Below are 19,669 nucleotides of genomic sequence, written 5' to 3' on the forward strand. Positions count from 1 at the left end.
ACAGTGCGATTGGCACAGGACAGAGTGGAGTTTAGGGCTGTTGTACATAAGGTCGCTATGAGTCGCAAGCAACTCGACGGCACATAACAACAACAACAACATTATATATATAATATAATCAGAGTGCTCATTAGAGGGCAGATGATGAAATTTCATCTCATTTACTTGGGCATATTCTAAAGAGGAACCTGTCCTTGGAGAGAGATGTCATGCTGGGAGAGTGGAGAATCAGAGCGAGGCACACTCTCATTGAGCTGGATTGACACAGTGACTACCACAATGGCTTGAGCATGTCAGAGAACGTGAAGATGGTGAGGATAAGGCAAGGTTCAGGTCTGTTGTTCATAGGGTGGCTCTGAGTCATAGTCAACTTGACAGCACCTAACAATAATAACCACCTTCTCTTTTCAAAAATACAGTTGCTTTGATCCCTGTGTGTTCCACCAGGTGAGATCCATATGTATAGTGTCCATTTAGGAAAAGATCACCTTCGTAATCTCTACATAGACCAAGAGGTAGTTGTTCGAAGAGAAAAGGGAATGCCGCATAGTTCAATATCAGGAAAGCTATATATCTAGTTGCATGGTTTGGCTATCCCTAATCAATTCTGACCAAATAATCAGAGAAGCTGGACTATATGAAGAAGAATATGACAATGGGATTGGAGCAAGACTCATTAACAGCCTGCAGATAACACAACTGGGCTTGTGGAAAATAAAAACGTGAATTACTTACTGAGGAAGCTTGAGTAAGGATTTCTCTTCAACATAAATAACTGGACCAAAACCCAAAATCATAAAGATTGATATTATCCGGGATTTAGTTGTACTTGGACCCACAGTCAACACCCATAGAAGCAGCAGTCAAGAGATCAAATGAGGTACTGAGTCGGGTAAATCTGCTGCCAACTTCTTTAAGGTGCTAAAGAGTAAAATTTTCAACTTAAAGACTAATGTATTTTCTCAATCCTGCCCCAAGCTGTGGTATTTTCAATCCTTTCATAAGCACGTAAAAGTTGGACAATGAACAAGGAAGAATTAATTGATGACCTTTATGTTAAATTGGTGAGAAATATTGAATATCCTACAGCTCGCCAAAGGACAAATCTGTCCTGTACTAAGTGTAGCCCGAGTGCTACTTACAAGCAAAGATGATGTCATCTCACATACTTTTTTGGGAGGTAGAGGGTGTTATCAGAAAGGGCCAGTCCCTGGGAAAGAAATCATGCTTGGGAATGTGGTGGGTCAACAAAAAAGAGGAAGATACTCCCACCTTGAACAAGATTAATTTACACAGGGAAGATTGCAAGAATTAATCTAAACACAGCATGTTGAGGATGGTGCGGGGTTGGGCAGGGTTTTGTTCTTTTGTACGTATGATTGTTGCATCAGAGGTGATATCTAACAGTACAAAGGAAAGAAACCTGGTGAGGAAGTGGAGTAATAGACAGTCAAGCAAAAGATCTGTGGTTCATATCCACCAGAAACCCCACGATGAGGTCACCTACAGATTTACATACAGCCTTGGAAACCTTCTGGGGCAGTTCTACTCTCCTGTAGTGTTGTTGAGTCAGCATTTACATTTTATGTTAAAAAAAAAAGCCCTTGTTATGGCAGACTAACCAAAAAGTCAGCTAACCAAAAAGTTCAAACCCACCAGGTGCCCTGGGGAAGAAAGATGGAGGTTTAAATCTTGATTCCTAAAAGATTTATAGTCTAGGAAGTTTTACCTTGCCTTGCTGAAACCAAAGAGGACTTGAAACACAACACTTGCTGCAGATGATCAAAGACTACAGCTTTCAATATGGATTACATCTCAACATCATGAAGACAAAAATCTTCACCAAGGGGTTAAAAGGTGACATCATGATAGATGGAGAAAAGACTGAAGCTGTCAACGATATGATCTTGCTTGGATGGATCCACAATCAACACCCTTGGCACCAGCAGTCAAGAAATCAAAAGATAAATAAAAGGGTATAAATCTGCTGTCAAGGACCTCTCCTGGGTGTTAAGGGGCAATGATATCAGTTTAAAGGCTAAGGTGCATCTGATACAAGCCACGGTCTTTTCAATTACTTGCTATGCATTTGAAAGTTGGACAATGGGCTAAGGATGACAGAAGAATGGGCACCTTAGAACTGTGGTGCTGGAGAAAAGTACTGAATATCTCATGGGCTACCAAAATAACAAATAATTATTTCTTGGGCAAAATGCAGCCAGAGTGCTTTTTGGAGACAAGGATGGTGAAGTTTCACCTCACATATTTTAGGTATGTTTTTAGGAGCTGGTCTTTGGAAAAGGACTTCATTCTTGGAAAGACGGAGAGTCAACGAAGAAGCAAAAGATCCTCAACGACATAGACTGGCACAGTGACTGTAACAATGGACTCGAGTATATCAGAGATGATGAGAATGTCACAGGATAGGGAACGATTCAAATCCATCATTCATAGATGAGCTGTAGTTGACTTGACAGCTCCTAACAACACTCTCTGTGGTTGCTTAGAGTTTTATATCAACCTGACAGAAATGGGCTTAGTTAGGTGCTAAGAAAGGAACATGGTGGCTGATTAATCTTATCTACTAACCAAAAGGTCAGTGGTTTGAACCTATGAGCTGTTCCAGGATACAAAGCTGTCAGTTGACTTCTGTATAAGTTGTTAGGTGACATAGAATAAGACTCATTGTGGCCATAAGAACACCACACCTGAACCATGTCCTGTCCTGTGCCATTCTTATCATCTCTGACACACTTGAGCCCGATGCTGCAGTCACTGTGTCAAGTCATATGATTGAGGTCTTCCTCACTTTTGCTGACCCTGTATCTTTCCAAGCACGATGCCCCTTTCCAAGGAATAGCCTCCCCTAGCAATATGCCCTAAATAAGAGACAAAGCTTCACCGTCTTTGCCTCCCAAGGAGTACCCTGGTTGCACTTTTTCCAATCCGTGAGATATTCAGTAGTAGTCTTCAACAACACAACTCAAATATTATCAGTTCTTCTTACTTACTGTCCAGCTCTCAGGTACATAGTAAATTACTGAAATGACTATGGCCAGAATAAAGCACTTGTTAGTTTTCAAGCTGACATCATTGCTCTTCTGTATTTTGGAGGTTCTTGACAGTGGACTTGCCCAGCAACAACTCCTTGTTGATACCAAGGGTATTGACTGGATCTAAGTAAAAAGAAATCATTGATAATTTCAATCCTTTGTCCATTTATTATGTTATGTTGCTTGTTGGCTCAGTGGTGAGGGTCTTGATGTTAAGATGTAGTCTGTATTGAAGACTGTAGTCCATGTTCTTTCTTCTGCAGCAAACATTTCAAGTCCTCCTCACTTTCAGCAAAGTTGTATCATCTGTATAACCAAAAAGTGGTTGACACTGAAAAATTTTAGCAAGTGCGCTATGAACAAGAGCCAATGGTCATAAACGAAGTTTAAGCTGCATTGAAGGCACTGGGGGAAAAAAAGGTCCCAGAAATCAATGTGATACCAAGTGACATGTTTCAGCTAACAGATGGAACCCTGGACGTGCCAGGAAATCTATGTCAGAGTTACTTGTTCAATTGATTTGAAGAGACCTGCATTTAATATTTATTCTCATTCCCAAGGAAGGTGATCCAATAGAATGTGGACATTATTGAACAATGGTGACCTAATGGTAAAAAGTTGCACAGCAATCCCAAGGAACATAGTTCAAATCCACCAGCTGCTCTGTGGGTTAAAGTTAGACAATCTCCTACGCGATTAAACTGCCTCTGAAAACCCACTGGAGGGTCAGTTATGGGTTGGATGACTTGATAATTAAGAGCCACCACTATTAATATTATATTTAATATTACTGGTAGAATATTGACAGAGAACTGTCAGAAGCCGGGTTTAGAAGAGGCCATCACACCAGGGATATCATTGCTGACGTTAGATGATCTTGGCTGAAAGAGAATTCTGGAAGAATGTCGTGTTTTATTGACTATACAAAGGTATTGGACTGTGTAGAGCATAACAAACTATTGCTAACATTGAGAAGAATGGGAATTTCCAAACACTTAATTGTGCTCACATGAAATCTATACTGAGAGCAAACAGCTGTTGTCTGGAGCAAGGGAACACTGTAAAGGATGTGTGTCAGGAATGTATCCTTTTTCTCCATACCCATCCAACCTGTATGCTAAACAAGTAATTTATGAAGCTGGACTTTATGAAAAAGAATGCAGGATTAGTATTGAAGAATCATCAACCTGTTTTATGACACCACCTTGATCAAATTGAGGACTTGAAAAGCTTCTATGTGAGAACTTTTTGAGATTTTAATTTTAGAAAGAACTTGGATTTCCATTCATCGTTACATTTTCCTCCCTGGCTGCGGCACCCCTGCCCTCCACCCAGTTCACTTCTTTTTGGAAAAAAAAAATTTTTTTCATTGTTGTACAATGAAACCCTATTTTCTTGTAAGGTCAGAGTCAAAATTAATTTGACAGCCTTAAGGTTAGCAGCTTAAACTCACCAGCCACTCTTGTTTCAAAAAAACCCCCACAAAACAAAAAAACCCACTAAAACCAAACCCAAGGTTATTTACTGCATTTCTCCCATCAAGTTTCTCCAGTGAGGCTGTAAATATGGTAAGAGACAACCTTTTTCTCTAACAGGGGACTGTTAGATTTAACAGCTGACCTATCAGTTAACACTATGGCACGGGGACTCCTTCCAGTAAACATTTAAGGTGCCATAAAGTTGACTATTACAGCAACCCTGTAATCAACAGATCTGAGCTTTGCCGTATCCAACACCATTCTCTCAATCTCTGCTTCAGCCCACTGTTATCAACACATCTTCTTGGGGTCTTTTCTCATTTTTCTGAAGGCTGCCCCTCTAGATGACATGCCCAAAAATTTAAGATTGGGTTTCACCAACATTGCCTTTAAGGAACACCAAGGTTGTATTTCCTCCAAGACAGACTTGTTCTTTTGGCAATTGATACTAAGTACTCTTCACCACTACAACTCAAAGACATCCATTAACTGTCAATCCTTGTTCTTTAGGACTTGGCAAGAGGTACTTGACAAGATTTTCCTAATACAACCTTTTGATTCCTTGACTTACTACCCTGGGTATCGTGAACCCAAGTGAAAGGAAATTTTTGACAACTTCAATCCTAACAAGGGCTGCCTATTTAGTAGGTCCAGTAGTGATTCCCGCCCCCCCCCAGATGTAATCCACACTCAAAGCTTAAATCTTCAGCAGTTAACCTCTTTTAGCAAGGTTGTCATCTGCTTAGTGCAGACTGCTGAGTCTTCCTCAAATTCTTAAACATTTACAATGTGGCTTCTTTTATTTCCTCAAAATAGATTGAATAGGTAGTGATATAGAAACCTTTCTGACTTTTTAAAGTGTTGAGTTTGAAGAGCTTCTTGATCTAAGTTGTACATGAACACATTTAAGTGTTCTGGAATTCCCATCCTTCTAAGAGTTATTCATAATTTATGGTCTGCACAATCAAATGCCCTAACTCATATTCTCTGAATGAAGACCTACTTAATTTTACCAACATTCCTTATTCCATAAACATCATGGTCTTGTAGTTTATGTGACAATTCTAATCTGCAGGTCCACCTGGCTGGAATCAAGCAGATGGCATGTGCCTCTCAACGTGTCACAGACCTATCATTTCAGTGTAACTTTTTTCCTTAAGGTCATTTTTAAAACTGATCAACAGGATGTAGACAGATTAAGGAAACTCTTTGTTAACACCACTAAATTCAATGCCAATTTATCATTCTTTGTAGTCCAGCACACAAAATATTTTTACCTGCTTACTCTCATTTTTAAAGACTGCAATAAAACCCATCTCCCCACAATGACTACTAGTAATTTTTGGATTTCCAATGTCTTTTTATCCGTCTACTTTCAAGTAATACTAGAAATCAAAGGAGTTAAGAACTCACTAGTGAACTCCAAGTTGGCAAAAAAGCCAAATTAGAGGAATCCAGTGAAACAAAGGGCTCTAAAAATGGGGATAAATGCTCAACTCTGATGCATTATGATCTCTTGGTAAGATTTATGTTCTACATTCTGGATCCTCCACTTTCTTAAGGCTTTGTTTTAAAACTCCAGATTGCAGAAGACATACGTCTGAAGAATCCATTTATATATAAGGTGTGTTTGTGTGTAGACTTACAAATATCTCAGCATCAGCCTTAATTTATCTCCTACTCCATCTACAGAGAAAAATTCTAGCATGCCACAATGTTTTCTCAATAAAGGGGTTTCCCTACACATCCAACCCAGAACATACCTTGGGCCTGCTGTTACTCTCAAATCCTTCACTGGTATTTATCACAGTAATAACAATGGTGTTTTTTAGACAGTTTCAGTAAAGACCCAAATCACTTTCCTTTTAACTATACAAATAAGGCACCACAGAAACAAATGGTTTAAGATCACTGTTAACTCAAAACTTGAATAATATTTTCTTTATTTACAAGTTAGAATCAACAGACAAGGAAAAAAAAAAGTCCAGAGGACCAAATGGGGTGATGACTGAAACCCCTAGGGGTCCCAAATGTAGAAGGAAAAACAGTAGAAAAAAAAAGTCAACATAAAAAAAGTTTCCCCATTCTTCCCTCCCTGTAGAGGTTGAGGGGACCACAGCCCCACTCCACCAGCCTTATCTAGCTTAAAATAAATTAGAACAATAGCCTCAATCCAGGGCTCTAATATGTGAACAGGGTAGCTATGGCCTCAGATACCCCTCTTTATCAGGGTCTTTGTCCATTCCACCCTGTAATCCTGCCCCATCCACTTGAACAGGGGCTCTATGCCCAAGAGGTCATTCCCACTGGGGCTGGGAACTCAGAAGAATCTTTTGTCCTTATGTCCCTCCTTCCGTCAATGTCCCTGCATCCCTCCCCCCCTGCAGAGCCAGCTCTCCTACAGTGGGGGTGGGGGGGTGAGATGAGGAAGTATCACAGCAAGAGGAAGGGGCAAGGCAGGGAAGTCTAAGGGTCCGGTCCTGCGGAGCCTCCTGCCCCATCTGGCCTGGCCCCTTAGCCTGAGTCTGAATCACTGGTATCTGAAGATGATGAAGATGAAGAAGAGGAGCTGGAGTCTGAGCTGGAGCTGGAAGCACTGAGCCGGGACACTGCTACCTGCTGTGCTGCCGAAGTCTCTGTTTTCTCACTTGCTGTAGAACAAAGTTGCAAAATCAAAGAAATGTAAATAAATACTTGTAACTCCACTTGTCCAGCAATAAAATATTGGTAAATTTTCCAAATGGAATACAGAAAAAAAAAAAAATTATAAAAAAAATAAGTAAAAGCCAGTGTGCTTTTTCGAACAAGGATGTTCAAACTTTCACGTATTTTGGACATGGAATTATGAGAGGGTAATTCCTTGGAGAGGGTTTATGCTTGGAAAGATAAAGAGGGTTGGTAAAGAGAGGAAGATTACTAAGATATACTAACACAGTGAAAGTAGCTTAAGTGTGTTAGAGATGACAAGGATGGCATAGGATAAGGCAGGGTTCAGATTCAATGTTCACAGGGTGCTATAAGTTGTACTTAACAGCACTTAAGAGGTTACTCACTTTTCTTAGGGGGCTTTTTGGTAGAATTAAGCTGCCCACTAACATCTTGTAACCGCTTTTCTAGTTCCCGCTTTTTTTCCAGAGCCAATTCTTCCTTCGTCTTTCCCACCGGCTTCTTAATAGCTAGGGATAAAAAACCAAACAAACCCACACCCATGTGAAAAAGAGAAATAGTTTTGCTTTAATGGTCCCAAGGTCAACAGTTTCCTTATCAACCACCAAAGCAAGAAATCAACTCTTTGCCCACCATCCCCTTATCTCTTCTTGGCAACTGAGTGTCTTAAAACATATCCATCCCATCTTTTAAATTGTCCGTTGAACTACAGGACTACAACAGACCTCATACCACACTTACTATAGGGTTTGCGGGGTTTCTTTCTTAGACAGGAAAGGACATAGCGCTCAAGCTCTCTAAGCGTAGATGGCTTGAGCGTTTCAAAGTCAATTTCAATCTCTTCTGGGTTTGAGTCACGTAAAGACGGTTCCCTGGCTTGGATTATGTGCACTACGCGGCCCAGCTTCTCCCCAGGTAATTTGTTGATGTCCAAGCTCAATTGCCGTTTCTCATCGTAACTCATAGGTCTACTTTCTTCCTCCTCCTCTGAATCATAACCCATGGGTAGGGCAGGTGGAGCAGTTTTTGTGGTTTTCTTGGCAAGTCTACAGGATGAAAGAAAATTATCAGCATTCTCCACTATTGTAACCAACGGTTTTCAGTTCCTGGCTTAAGTAGAGTTTCTTAAACACTTCCCAATCATAACATACACCCTACTTATCTTTTTATTCTATAGAGACATGAACATCTTTTTACGGAACATTAAATAATCAACTTGGAAATTTAGGTAAATTAGCCTAGATTCATTTGTATGTTACTAATTATTCACCATGGAAGTTAGCAAGATAATGGCAAGGGGGGAACCTCCACAATATACATTAACAAAACGGAATTTAAAATAAATTAGATAAAATTTAAAAACAAACAAAAAATCATTATGACTGCTTTCAGGCTATACTGGCAAAGTAGCTGTGGCAAGGCCCTGTGGTCCAGTTATCTGTCCAGGACAAACGAACTTTTTACTGTCAAGTTCTCTGCTACTTAACTTACTTGGTGGCACTTCCACCAGAAGACCCAAAGCCAGAAGGCCCGAGTGCAGCAGCACTCCCACTCCCTTTCTTGGACTTCTTGGACTGAGGTGGGCGGGGTGCCCGGGGCCCCTTGTCATCTTCATCAACTCCAGTTCTGCCTCGATGCTTTTCTGACTTCCGTTTTTTCTTTTTTTCCTTTTTCTCTCTCTTCTTCTTGGGCTTAGATATTGGACCTTGGGACAAGGCAGCTAACTGTTCATGTACTGCTCGAAGCTAGAAAGCAAAAGCAAATCAGTTATGAAGTAGGCAATGAAAACAAAGAGTAAAACTAAACAAAAAAAGTGGCAACATACCTGTTCCTGTAATTCTGCCAAGCGATGAGCTCGTTCTTCCTCTGAATCAGAACTTTCACTCTCTTCTTCCTCCTCATCATCTTCATCTTCCTCCTCCTCTTCTTCAGAGGAGCTCTCACTGCTACTTTCTTCACTAGAAGACTCAGAAGATGATTTGGCTAGGCCAGGGGGCAAGGCAGTAGAGACTGGTAAGGGCCCTGGTTCCAATGGTTCATCAGGCATCTTGGCATAACGGAACTCAAATACATCCTAGACAGAGAAACACAGACTCAAAACTTTATTGGTAGAGGCACCCTCTCTCCCCCCCCCAATGAAAAGAGCTACCTAGTAAGAACAGCTCCAATTTATAACTACACAATTTGTCAAGTAATTATCTGGAAAGTGATTATGCTTCAACACAAGTCCAATGCCTCCCTAGACCTATCTATTTATTCCTCTTTAAGCGTAAACTTTCATACTCACCTGTAGCTTGCGTGCCATGGCTACAACATCATGATCCGGGGGGTTGTACTTATAGCAGTTGGAGAACATAAGCCGCACATCAGCAGCAAACTCCTGTGCATCTCGGTAATCACGATTCTCCATCTTCCGCTGCAGAAGGAGGCAGCATCAGAAGCTGCACAGGCAGGGAGACTCACCTTTCCCTGCCAACCCCAGACACCACACAAGGAGCCCCTTTCTTGAGGGCACAGTAGGATGACCTTAAAGATCTGTGCCCTGGGGTTCAAGTTTGAAGTCAAAGAAATTTGGGTGGGTTGGGTTGAAGAAATATTTATGTCTAGAAAGAGAAACCATTTCTAAGTGATGGGGGTGATGGTAGTAGCTATACCTTTGCCTATCCTCTTATCCCTTAAGACCCCTAAACCCAATACTCACACTACAGATATAGTACTTAATCATAAAAAAGTAGCATTACTGAGGACAAGAAAACGCACTCTGACTTTAAATATCAGGAAATAGTGACTAATGAAGCACTTGACCTTTTGTCCTGTTATCATTTAATAAAGTCTACTATGAAGTGACTGGCAGTTTTTTATTCCAACCAATTACTGCTTGAGTATCCCCCATCTGCCCCATGCAGTGGGTACCTTGACAGTGCTGAGGTCCATGGGGTGCTTAATGATGTCATGGTAGTCATGCAAGCCAAGAGCAGAAGCATCCACTGGTTTATAGAAAGGCCAGGCATAAGCAGCATGCTTCTTAGAGAGTAACTCCTTCAAAATGCCATTGCAGTGTTTTAACTGTTCTGATAGCTTTCCTTTCTTAGAACTCTGGTGTTGCTGTTGAGAGTCAGGCAAGTCTTTTCGGGGTGGTTTGATGGGCCGACCACTCTCTCTTCTCATAGGGGGAAGCCGCGCTGCCTTAGTTTCAAGAGTCCCAGGGGGGCTGGCTGGAGAACCAGGAGCCAGGATGGCTGTAGGTGTAGGCGTGGTAGTATCTGCTTTCCTCTTTACCCCTTTCTTCTGTAGGGGAAAAAACCCAACAACCCCGAAGAAGTTTACCTCAGTTTTAACCCATTCAACAATGTCTACTTTCTATCATCCAACAAGAAATCTACATTAAATATACCTTGGCAAGGGGTTGAGCTGGGGGAGCTGCAGAGACAGCAAGAAGTGGAGGCCCAGCGGAGTGCAGAGACTTGAGAAGGGGAGAAGAGATCACTGATGGGTGAGGAATATTCAGGACAGTGGTGGGTATCTCAGGTGGTGGAGTATACAGGGAAGTGTGTGACACCGAAGAGACAGCAGGCACCTGATGAGCACTGGTGATACTACTCTGGAGTGCTAGGAAAATAGAAAAAATTAGTTTTGATTCATCATCTCAAGTCCTCTGACAAATCTCGACATTTTCCCTACCTGCCAACTTAGCCCCCTTCTTGTGGCTATTCTTGGGGATGGTAACCACGAGCTCCTGCTCCTCTTGTGGCATTGATCCAACTTTCTGCAGGAAGATCTTTTCCAGAGTCTGTGCCATCAGGACAATATCATCAGTGGGCTACAGGGAAAAAGGATAAAAAAATTTAGCATAATGAAATATCACAATTTTTAACTTTGGGGCTTTAAAAGCCATGTAAGGTCCTGTCTAGTGGTACCACTTGGAGGTTAGATGGCCCAAACATAATTTTTATAGTACTTCCTAATAAAATGGCTCTTTTATAAAGGTAAAACATAGCAGGAAGTTTGACACCCAGAACATACTTTCCTCTTATCAATTAAATGAATGAACTTACCTTATTGTAGATATAACAGTTAGTGAACATGGTATTAAAATCCTGCATACACTCTGAGGCTGCCCAGTAATAGTTGTTTTCAAGTCTCCTCTTTATGGTACCCATATCCATAGGTTGTTTTATAATCTTGTGGTAATCCTGAAAAACAAAAAAAGGGGGGGGGGAAGAGATCAGAACCACTGCAAAACCCAACCCCTATCCTCTCAGGAAAATGAACAAGCCCAACATACACACACACACACACATCCCTATGTCAAATGGGTATAAGGTTTTCCTAACTGCGGCCCCAAATGAATTATAGGACAGGCAAAACCAGAGTAAGGATTCTTTAATGAAAACCCAGGATGCCTTTCCCTAATCATCCCCATTTTCCACCCACCCTGGTAGTCAGAGTTCCCATCCTGTGACATTACCTCTGGGGCTGGCTATCCATGGGCTGCATGAGGGAGAGGAAGAAGCTAAGAATTTTGGCCACCGTGGTTCTCTCCCAACCTGGGGTGGGAATCTGTAAAATGGAGCCAGGGCACAAAAGTTAAGGAAGGACAAGTGGTGGGCATAGCGAGATGCCAAGACAGCAAGTGGTTGGATTAATCACAAAGGATTAATCCTGAATCCAGAAATCCATAAGCTTTCTGCCTGGAAACCCCCTAGGGGCCGCAGCACCTAATCTAGGCTGCCCACCCCCACCACTCACACACACACTTGCTCATCTCCACACTTCCCCACTCCAAAGTCTTTACTCACCGGCAGACCAAGTTTGACTGCATCCACAGGCTGCCGAAAAGGCCAAGCAAACTGATGTTTCCAGAGAGCCTTCATTACCACCTTGTGCAGGAATTGTAGCTGGTTGGTGACCCGACCTGGCTTTTTCGGATTGGACACTTCTGGTGGCGGTGGGTTAGCAGGGGTCAGTTGCAAAGCAGGCACAGAAGCCATTGTGGGGCTCTCAAATCCCTCATACAACAAGGAAGGCTTCCGAATCCTTTTCCCTGGAGCTGCTGCCTCTGGGCCCAGCCCCAGTAACCCTGCATTCCCCTCTCCGGGGAGCCTGTGAAATAAGGAAACATAATTAGATACATCAATCCTAGGACAGGATCAGAAAAATGCACAATTTGCACTAAATAGCCAATAAGTTTAGCTTTCCAACTCACTGAAAGGTCATCTAGTTGATAAGAGTAGTTCTCAACTAGGACCAGATTTATTCTATTTTTCACCTTCCGAAAATGGAACACCTGCGTGTATTTTTACTAACAAAAAGAAGAAAGTGATCTTTGACTTTACCATCTGGGAACTACTGCTGTTCCATGGGGACAGGGCTTAAGCTTAATAGGTGAAGCTGAAAACCTCAACCTTCCTCCTCACTAGGGGCTTGGTAGTTACCATGGAGGTTGGGCCCACGGGAAGGTAGTGAAAAAGCAATATAGACAGCAATGTCATAACATGAATCCATGCATATAGTGGAAGAAATTAATTAGCATCTTCTACTAAACTTCACAGCAAAGAATGAACAAGAACTCTACTGCCAAACACACACACACACACACACACACACAGACACACACACAGCCTGGTACTCAGCTGCCTGCTCTCGGGGACCATTTTCACCGAACTGAAAACAGATCTCCTCCCTACAAGGGATTCAAAAAGTAAAACCACCGACAGCCAAGGTCAGACGTCTAAGCTAGACAGCCACTTCCATCCCCCACAGGCGGCCTCCCACCAGCACTATGCACCGGTGCACTAACTTTAGAAGTCAAACTCCCACAGCAGTGGTCCTGTTTCCAGCCTACTTTCCCTCAGGTGCTCCTTCCAGAACCAAGACTCAAAGTACTACACCTCATTGTTTACAAAAGAAAAACTGCAAGAGAAGACTTGGCTCCACCCTCTGGCTGAGTCCAACTATCAAGTGATATTTACAAACCAACCAACCAACCTAGCACCACACACACATTCTCGGACTCAGTCTCTGCAAGAAAGCCTCCAGCCTGGCTACTACTCCAGACGAGGGAGAGAGCCCGCAGGCAGGCGGCCCCCAGCAGCGGGGCGGCGGACCCGCTGCCCACAGGGAAAGGGACAAGCGGACAACCTGCACTGCCCCCATACGCGCTCCCCCGGCCGCCGCCGCGGTCCCCAAACCGCCGCTCAACCCCCTCCCGCGAGCCAACAGTTGGGCGGCCGAGCCGCAGCGCGCCCGAGGCGGCCCCCGCAGCTCCGCGCAGCCGCCTCCCGCACGCCGCTCGCGGGGACGTACTTGCTGTGCGGAGTCACGTTCTGCAGCATCTTGACCGCGGGGAACCGGAGATGCCCTCAGCCGCGTTGAGTTCGTGTGGCCTCGGGTCCCCTCCCCGCCGGGTCCAGCATAACCCGGGAAGTGGGGGAGGGCCGTCGCCCTTGACCCTCCAGGCGACCACCTCCCCGCCGAGCCGAGGAGACTCCTCTGCAAGGCCTCCGAGCGCTCTCCACAGGCGGCGGCCAGTGATAAAATGGCGGCGGCCTCCGCTGAAGCGGGTGAGTGCGAGGCGACGGGCTCTTCACACCCAAGGACGGACCCTGATCCCAAACACCGTCGTCAATACAGCCCGCTGATGTTCTGCAAGGGTCCCCTCTTCTTGTCGAGACCGTCCGATGAGGACAACGTCCCGTTTCGACCTCGGATGGAGGCGGATGAACACAGAAAGTGGTTTAAGGAGCCGCCGCCTCCATCTTTGAAATCCTCTTGAGGGCGGAGTAGAGGGGGTGGATAGACTCCGAGGACTGGGCGGGGCCCGGAAAAGGGGAGCTTCGGGGGCTTCTATGGGGTCTGTACTGTCCGCCGGGACGGGTCATAGGCCGAGACGAAGGCCATTTCCAAGCGGATGGACGTGGATTGTAATGGCGGCCCCAGGCGACACGAAGGCTCTGTATCAGTAGGCTGAATCCTCCGGTTCGTTCTAGAGCTTGCTCCACTCCAGCGCGAAATGGCGCCGCCGAGCCCCGCGCCAGCCCTTTATATATAGATGGGTGGGAGGAGCTTCGCTGCTCATGCGCGCCACCGTGCTCGAGATTTCCCCCACCCTCCCTGCGCGCTCACGCTAGCTCGCGCGCGTTAAGAAGCCAAACTGAAGGAGGTGGACCTTCTCTCCGCGGGAGCTTTCTCTATTGGCTGGCCTACGCGATGACATCATAAACTTCATTTCCACAGCGTCAGTCACCAGGCAGAAATCTGCCGCAGAGACTCAAAAGGAAAGGGCCGCGCGTCTTATCTCTCAGCCAGTTGGCTGTGCTGTGGTCCGGCAACTCCAAGGAGAGGGGGAGACGGGAAGAAGTGCAGAATCTCATCCCGGTCGAGCTTCCAGCACCCTCTCCACTGCTGTCTTGCCCGACGTCCAAGCCCGGTGCTGCTGGCGAATGCCAAACTCCGGAAGGTCGTGCCATTCGTAGCTCCTCCATTGGCTGGCAGAGCAGGGCGGCGGAGGCGGGCGGAGCCCACCAGGGGTGTGGCCGCGGGGTTCCAGGCGGGTGATGGCTCCGGCGGGGTAGCTCCGCAGTGATGAATCTGAAAACAAGAAGGAGACGCCATCTTAGAAGCCGCGGCCTGCTCCTCAGACAAACAGCTAAAGGCCCCCAAATTAAACGACGGAGGAAACTAGCGTCCCCTTCCTACACAATGTAAAATATAGGCTTTCCAGACTGTCTTAAAATCCGCACTTCGCCTACAGGCAAAACAATCCCAAGGCCGACCCGAAAGCCTGTTCACAATTAGCTTCCCTGTGGACTAGCAAGGGCGTCTGCACAAGATCATCAAAACTAGAAAACCTTTGCAAGTTTCCAAAAACTTGCACCTTTCTACTGTAACCCACTCTGAGTTGTAACCTTTGTTACAACCTCAAAAGACCTGACAAAATTGCGATTCCAAACACGCACATCCACAAGAAAACGAAACTCACCTCTCCAAAACTTCATTCCCGTGTGAGGCTCGGGGTGCAGAAAAGCTCTGCGAGGAACACCCTTTGCCTCCCGGCGATCGCAGACCTTTCCGCACGCTCCCCGCCCCCCAACCCCGAAGACACCCCCCGCCAGGGTCCTGGTCGCGGGGGCGGCCAGCCCCCCCCCCCCACCGGGTCCGGAGTCCTCCCCACGGAGCGCCTCGTCCACCGGTCAGCGCCAGGGAGGAGGGCGGGCGGAGGAGGCGGCGGCTGCGGCTCCGACTAACCCTCCCCCTCCTCCTCTCCCCTCCCCCCGGGCCGTCCGCCTCAGAGGAGGGGCAGGAGCCATTTTGGGAGCCCAGTTTCGCCCCCTCCCCCAAGCTTCACGTAAACCCAACAGGCCCAAAGACTTAGAGTCAGCGCGCGAGCTGGCCGGGGTCTCTAACGCACCTTACAGGACAGTGAAAGTCACGCGTGTCCCCCCCCCCCCAGAGACTTCCTGGGCTTAGCCGCGAGCCACCCCATCTTCTCCAGTTCCCAAACTACAAGGGGAGACTGATGTGGGTTCTAAATGATGCTTTTCAATTTTTCTCACATCTAGGGAATGGAATTAATCTGAGGGAAGAAATAAGGCTCTTCTGCCCTCCCGCCCCCGGGAAGGGACTGTAAAGGCCTAGGTCACTTCTTCGCAGTACAGCTCTTGAACCCTAACCTCGGTTACTGCGTCTAAAATGGCTGCCAATCTCCAGTCTACCGGACCTCCCCTAAAACCGGGCACCCTGAGAGTGGTGCGCACCGAGAAGGCAGAGTTCGCTCCTCTCCCTGCCCCCCCCCCCTGGTTCCCTAAAGCACCGCAGCCACGCCCGGCGGCTGCAGCAGGGAGGACAATGACACAGCAAGTCTGCAGCCCATTCCCCTCCCCCGCGCCCCTCCCCTAGTGGCCCGGGCTCCCAAACCGGCTTTTCTCCCCCAGAGGCCTAGCGGGTCAGGAGAGTCACGGGGAGTGGTGGTGGAAATACTGGGCACAGAGAAAGGGAAAGGGCGCCTAATTCCCTACATTCCGGAAAATCACTGCTCCCCAGTCCTCCCTTCCCCCACATGAGTCACAGGGGAGGCGACTGCTACTGTCATTTGGAAAAGTAACTCTTCCCTCTTTTCCGTTCCCTCCCCCGCAGTACACAAGGAGAGAACTGTTGGGGAACGGGGGAGGGGGCGAGCCCAAGGCCACCCAGGAGAAACTGGAAACCTGGCAAGCTGTGAAATCACTCCAGATCCTGAGCCCCAGCCTTTGGGTCTCTGGCCACGCTTCCTACTCCCCTCCAACGCCTACTACAGGCCTAGTCCCTGCACCTGGTCGGACCCCGAGCTCGCAGCCCCCCTGCCCTCACCAGAGAGGGGCACATCAGTACTCAGGTGACAGACCCCTAAGCCAAGGAAGGTCTGTGCAGAAGGCCCACAGACCGTGTCCACGTGAATGCACACAAATTCGATAAGCTGCTCGAAGCGTAACCTCCAAAATGCCATGTGATGATTACCAGCTTCCTACTGCTGACACAAAGGGAGCACAGAAAAGTTCCTTCGGAGTCTCGGGGCTGAAAGGGTGTGGGCTCCAGGAAACAACTCAGTTCACGACCTGGTAACCAATTTAGGTATTCACACCCAAGACTGAGAATTGCGCTCATCACTCCCATCCACAAGTTACCCAGTCCCCAACTCCCAAGAGGGTCCCACCTCACCTGGCTCCAGATTCCTGTATCCCCAGGGGACGAATGGAATTGGGGGGGCACACACCGCCCCCACACCCCTTTGCCCTCCAATTGGTACGGAGGCAGGAGGTTGGCCATTCCCCTCCCCCACCTGGGGCCCTTACCCCGCACGCACCCCTCCACGTTCCCATTGGCTGTAAAGTGTTTGAAGGACAAATCCTCCCACCCCCAGCATCCTACTCTGAACCCCAAGAATCTCCTTCTTGGGCTCCCCACCATTGGCTAAGTATTTAACATGACTGACAGCATTCCCGCCCCCACTTCTCACCTGGATCCTGGAACCTTCCAAGGGGGCTTCACAGTTACCCTCGGCATGGTGCGGGGGGGAGGATGTGATCCGGGGTGTCACCCCCCCAGGAAACTGGAGCATTGTTGGGGGAGGGGGAAGAGCCCCCCAGCCCCTCCCTTCCCGGCGGGCGGGGGCGATGTGAGTCGCGGGGCCGCGCGGCCACGTCAGCAGTACTCAGATAGGCCGACAGGGGTCACGTGCCAGATGCATTCTTTCCACCCCCCCTTCCCCCAGCGCAAAGGGGTCAGTTTTCTTAATGCTCCAGGGGGTCCCGCTAGAGACCAAGGGAGCCACATGGTCCAGACCCTGTCCTGGAAGACCCAGAACGCTCTAAGGTCGCTGTTTCTCCATATCTCCAGAGTCCTAAACTGCTCTGTAATCCACATTGTCCCCCCCACGCACCTCTCGGTACGGGTTCAGCATGGCTGCCACAGCACCAGAACGCGCACAGCGCAGGCGCAAGAATGTAATCAATTTGGGGGAAGGGAAAGTGGCCGGCTGCATGACGGACTGTACTGCGCAGGCGTCCAGGTCGACACCGAGTTCCCGCGGCGGGACCGGAGCGCGCGCTGTGGGTGGGGCGGGATCCGGCAACAAGCGTAAACTCCTTTCTAGGTGGCCCTTCGCCTACTGTGTCGTCGCGGGGCCGCCTCCCTTGGTTCTTATTAACCCGGTGAAAGGTGGAGCTTGGTACGCCCTGGCCGGAGTCCAGCGAAAACGCGCGCTGCGAACCTGTTAGTGAAGGAAGAATGGGGCCTTGGCTCTGAGCTTGTGTTAGGGTTTACGGGGTAAGGGCCAGTGTAATGCGTTCAGCTACCGGAATGGGATTTAACACCCTCGTTGTTCCTGCTAGGAGAGAAGCAAACGATATATGTGAGATCTCTTTCTTTGTCTTAGGTGACTTCACAACTGTTCATTTCCCGAGTACCTACCCTAGACATAATTCATTGAGACCTTTCGATGGTTATACACCTGCTCTGTAGAAAACTTAAAGCCTTCATACCAACGTTTCCTTCTACACTAATCTTGTGGCCAGCTATTTAAGTTCAAACTCTTATTTTCCCCCAATGCTTTTCATGCTATCAAAATCTTTCATTCCATGCCATCTACACTTGACCAGGACTCTCTGTGACCCTGTGAACAACTGGTTGAACCCTGTCTTATCGGGTGCACTCCTCACTATCTCTGATATACTTGAACTCATTGTTAGAGTCAGTATGTCAGTCCATCTTGTTGAGGGTCTTCCCCTCCTGCTGACCCTCCACTTTTCCAAGCATGATGCCCTTTTCCAAGGACGTGCCCTTCCTAATAATAACATGCCCAAAGAATGAGAAGTTTCAACATCCTGACCTCTAAGGAATAGTATTTGGTATGGTAATATACTTAATCCTAACCCTAACCCTCCTACGAGGATCACTTTATTGGACAAAAAGTCAACTTGCAGGAAGGCTCGAGCTTCCTGTTTTGAACCTGTAAACTAATTCATATCTGTATCTCTCTTCCATTTCAGTACTGACCTCCACCCATTGTTAATTGTAAGGTGCCTTGGTGGAGTCAAGTACACAGTGACCCTATAAACAACGGATCTGAACCCTGTCTAATTCTGTGCCATCCTTACACTTCCTGATACATTAGAGCTCATTGCACCAGCCACCATGCCAATCCCCCCAAGTACATGTCCTAAGTATTATGTCTCTGTTCAAGCAATAGCACCTCCTCGCAACATGCCTAAAGTATGTGAGGTGAAGCCTTATCATCCTTGCCTGCAAGGAGCGCTCTGGCTGCAGCTTCTCCAAGACATATTTGTTTGTTATTTTAGCAGTTCATGGGATGTTCAACACTTTTCTCCAACGTCACAGCTCAAAGGCAGTAATTCTTCTGTCATCCTTTCAGATGCATAGCAAGTGATGGGAAAGACCATGACCTGGAATAGACACACCTTAACCCTCAAACTGATATCATTACTCCTCAGTAAGTTGGAGAAGTCCCTAACTACAGACTTTTCAAGTGAAATAACATCTCCTGAGTCTCCTGATTTCCTGACCCCTGGTACCAAGAGTGTTAATTGTGGATCCAAATAAGATGAAGTTGTTGACAATTCCAATCTCTTCTCCATCTATCATGATACTGTTTATTGGTCCAAGAAGGTAGTGTTGTTGTTGTTACGTGCCATCGAGTTGTTTGCGACTCATAGTGACCCTGTGTACAAGAGCCCTAAACGCCGTTCTATCCTGTGCCAACCTTGCTGTCTCAAACACATTCATTCCCACCACTCCACTCACAGAATTGATCCATCTCACCGAGGGTCTTCATCTCCTGTGCTGTACCTCCACTCTCCCAAATATGATGTACCTCTCCAAGGGCCAGTCCCTCCTTGCAACATGCCCAAAGTATGTCAGATGAAGCTTCAGAATCCTTGACTCCAGGGAACATTCTGGCTTCACCCTCTCCAGGAC

General features: G+C 46.8%; 1 protein-coding gene across 2 annotated transcripts; it reads right to left on the reverse strand.

The window, feature by feature from the left end:
• Positions 1–6,457: 6,457 nt before the first annotated feature.
• On the reverse strand, positions 6,458–14,525 carry BRD2 (bromodomain containing 2). 2 transcript variants are annotated; one of them, XM_006882103.1, is made up of 12 exons: positions 13,505–14,525; positions 11,998–12,301; positions 11,254–11,391; positions 10,880–11,018; positions 10,593–10,807; positions 10,112–10,486; positions 9,486–9,614; positions 9,024–9,272; positions 8,690–8,943; positions 7,940–8,244; positions 7,585–7,707; positions 6,458–7,182 (listed from the first exon to the last, which is right to left on the reverse strand). In XM_006882103.1, the coding sequence occupies exons 1-12, from the start codon at positions 13,531–13,533 to the stop codon at positions 7,046–7,048; spliced, it is 2,397 nt and encodes a 798-aa protein (XP_006882165.1). In that variant the 5' UTR covers positions 13,534–14,525; the 3' UTR covers positions 6,458–7,045. The 2 variants fall into 2 exon arrangements, with proteins under 2 accessions (XP_006882165.1, XP_006882166.1); XM_006882104.1 differs by having other exon boundaries at positions 7,046–7,178; positions 7,581–7,707; positions 13,505–13,533.
• Positions 14,526–19,669: the final 5,144 nt, after the last annotated feature.

Source organism: Elephantulus edwardii, unplaced genomic scaffold (assembly GCF_000299155.1).
Source record: "Elephantulus edwardii isolate Elephantulus edwardi_28Jun2011 unplaced genomic scaffold, EleEdw1.0 scaffold00017, whole genome shotgun sequence".
In the NCBI taxonomy this organism is placed as follows: domain Eukaryota; kingdom Metazoa; phylum Chordata; class Mammalia; order Macroscelidea; family Macroscelididae; genus Elephantulus; species Elephantulus edwardii.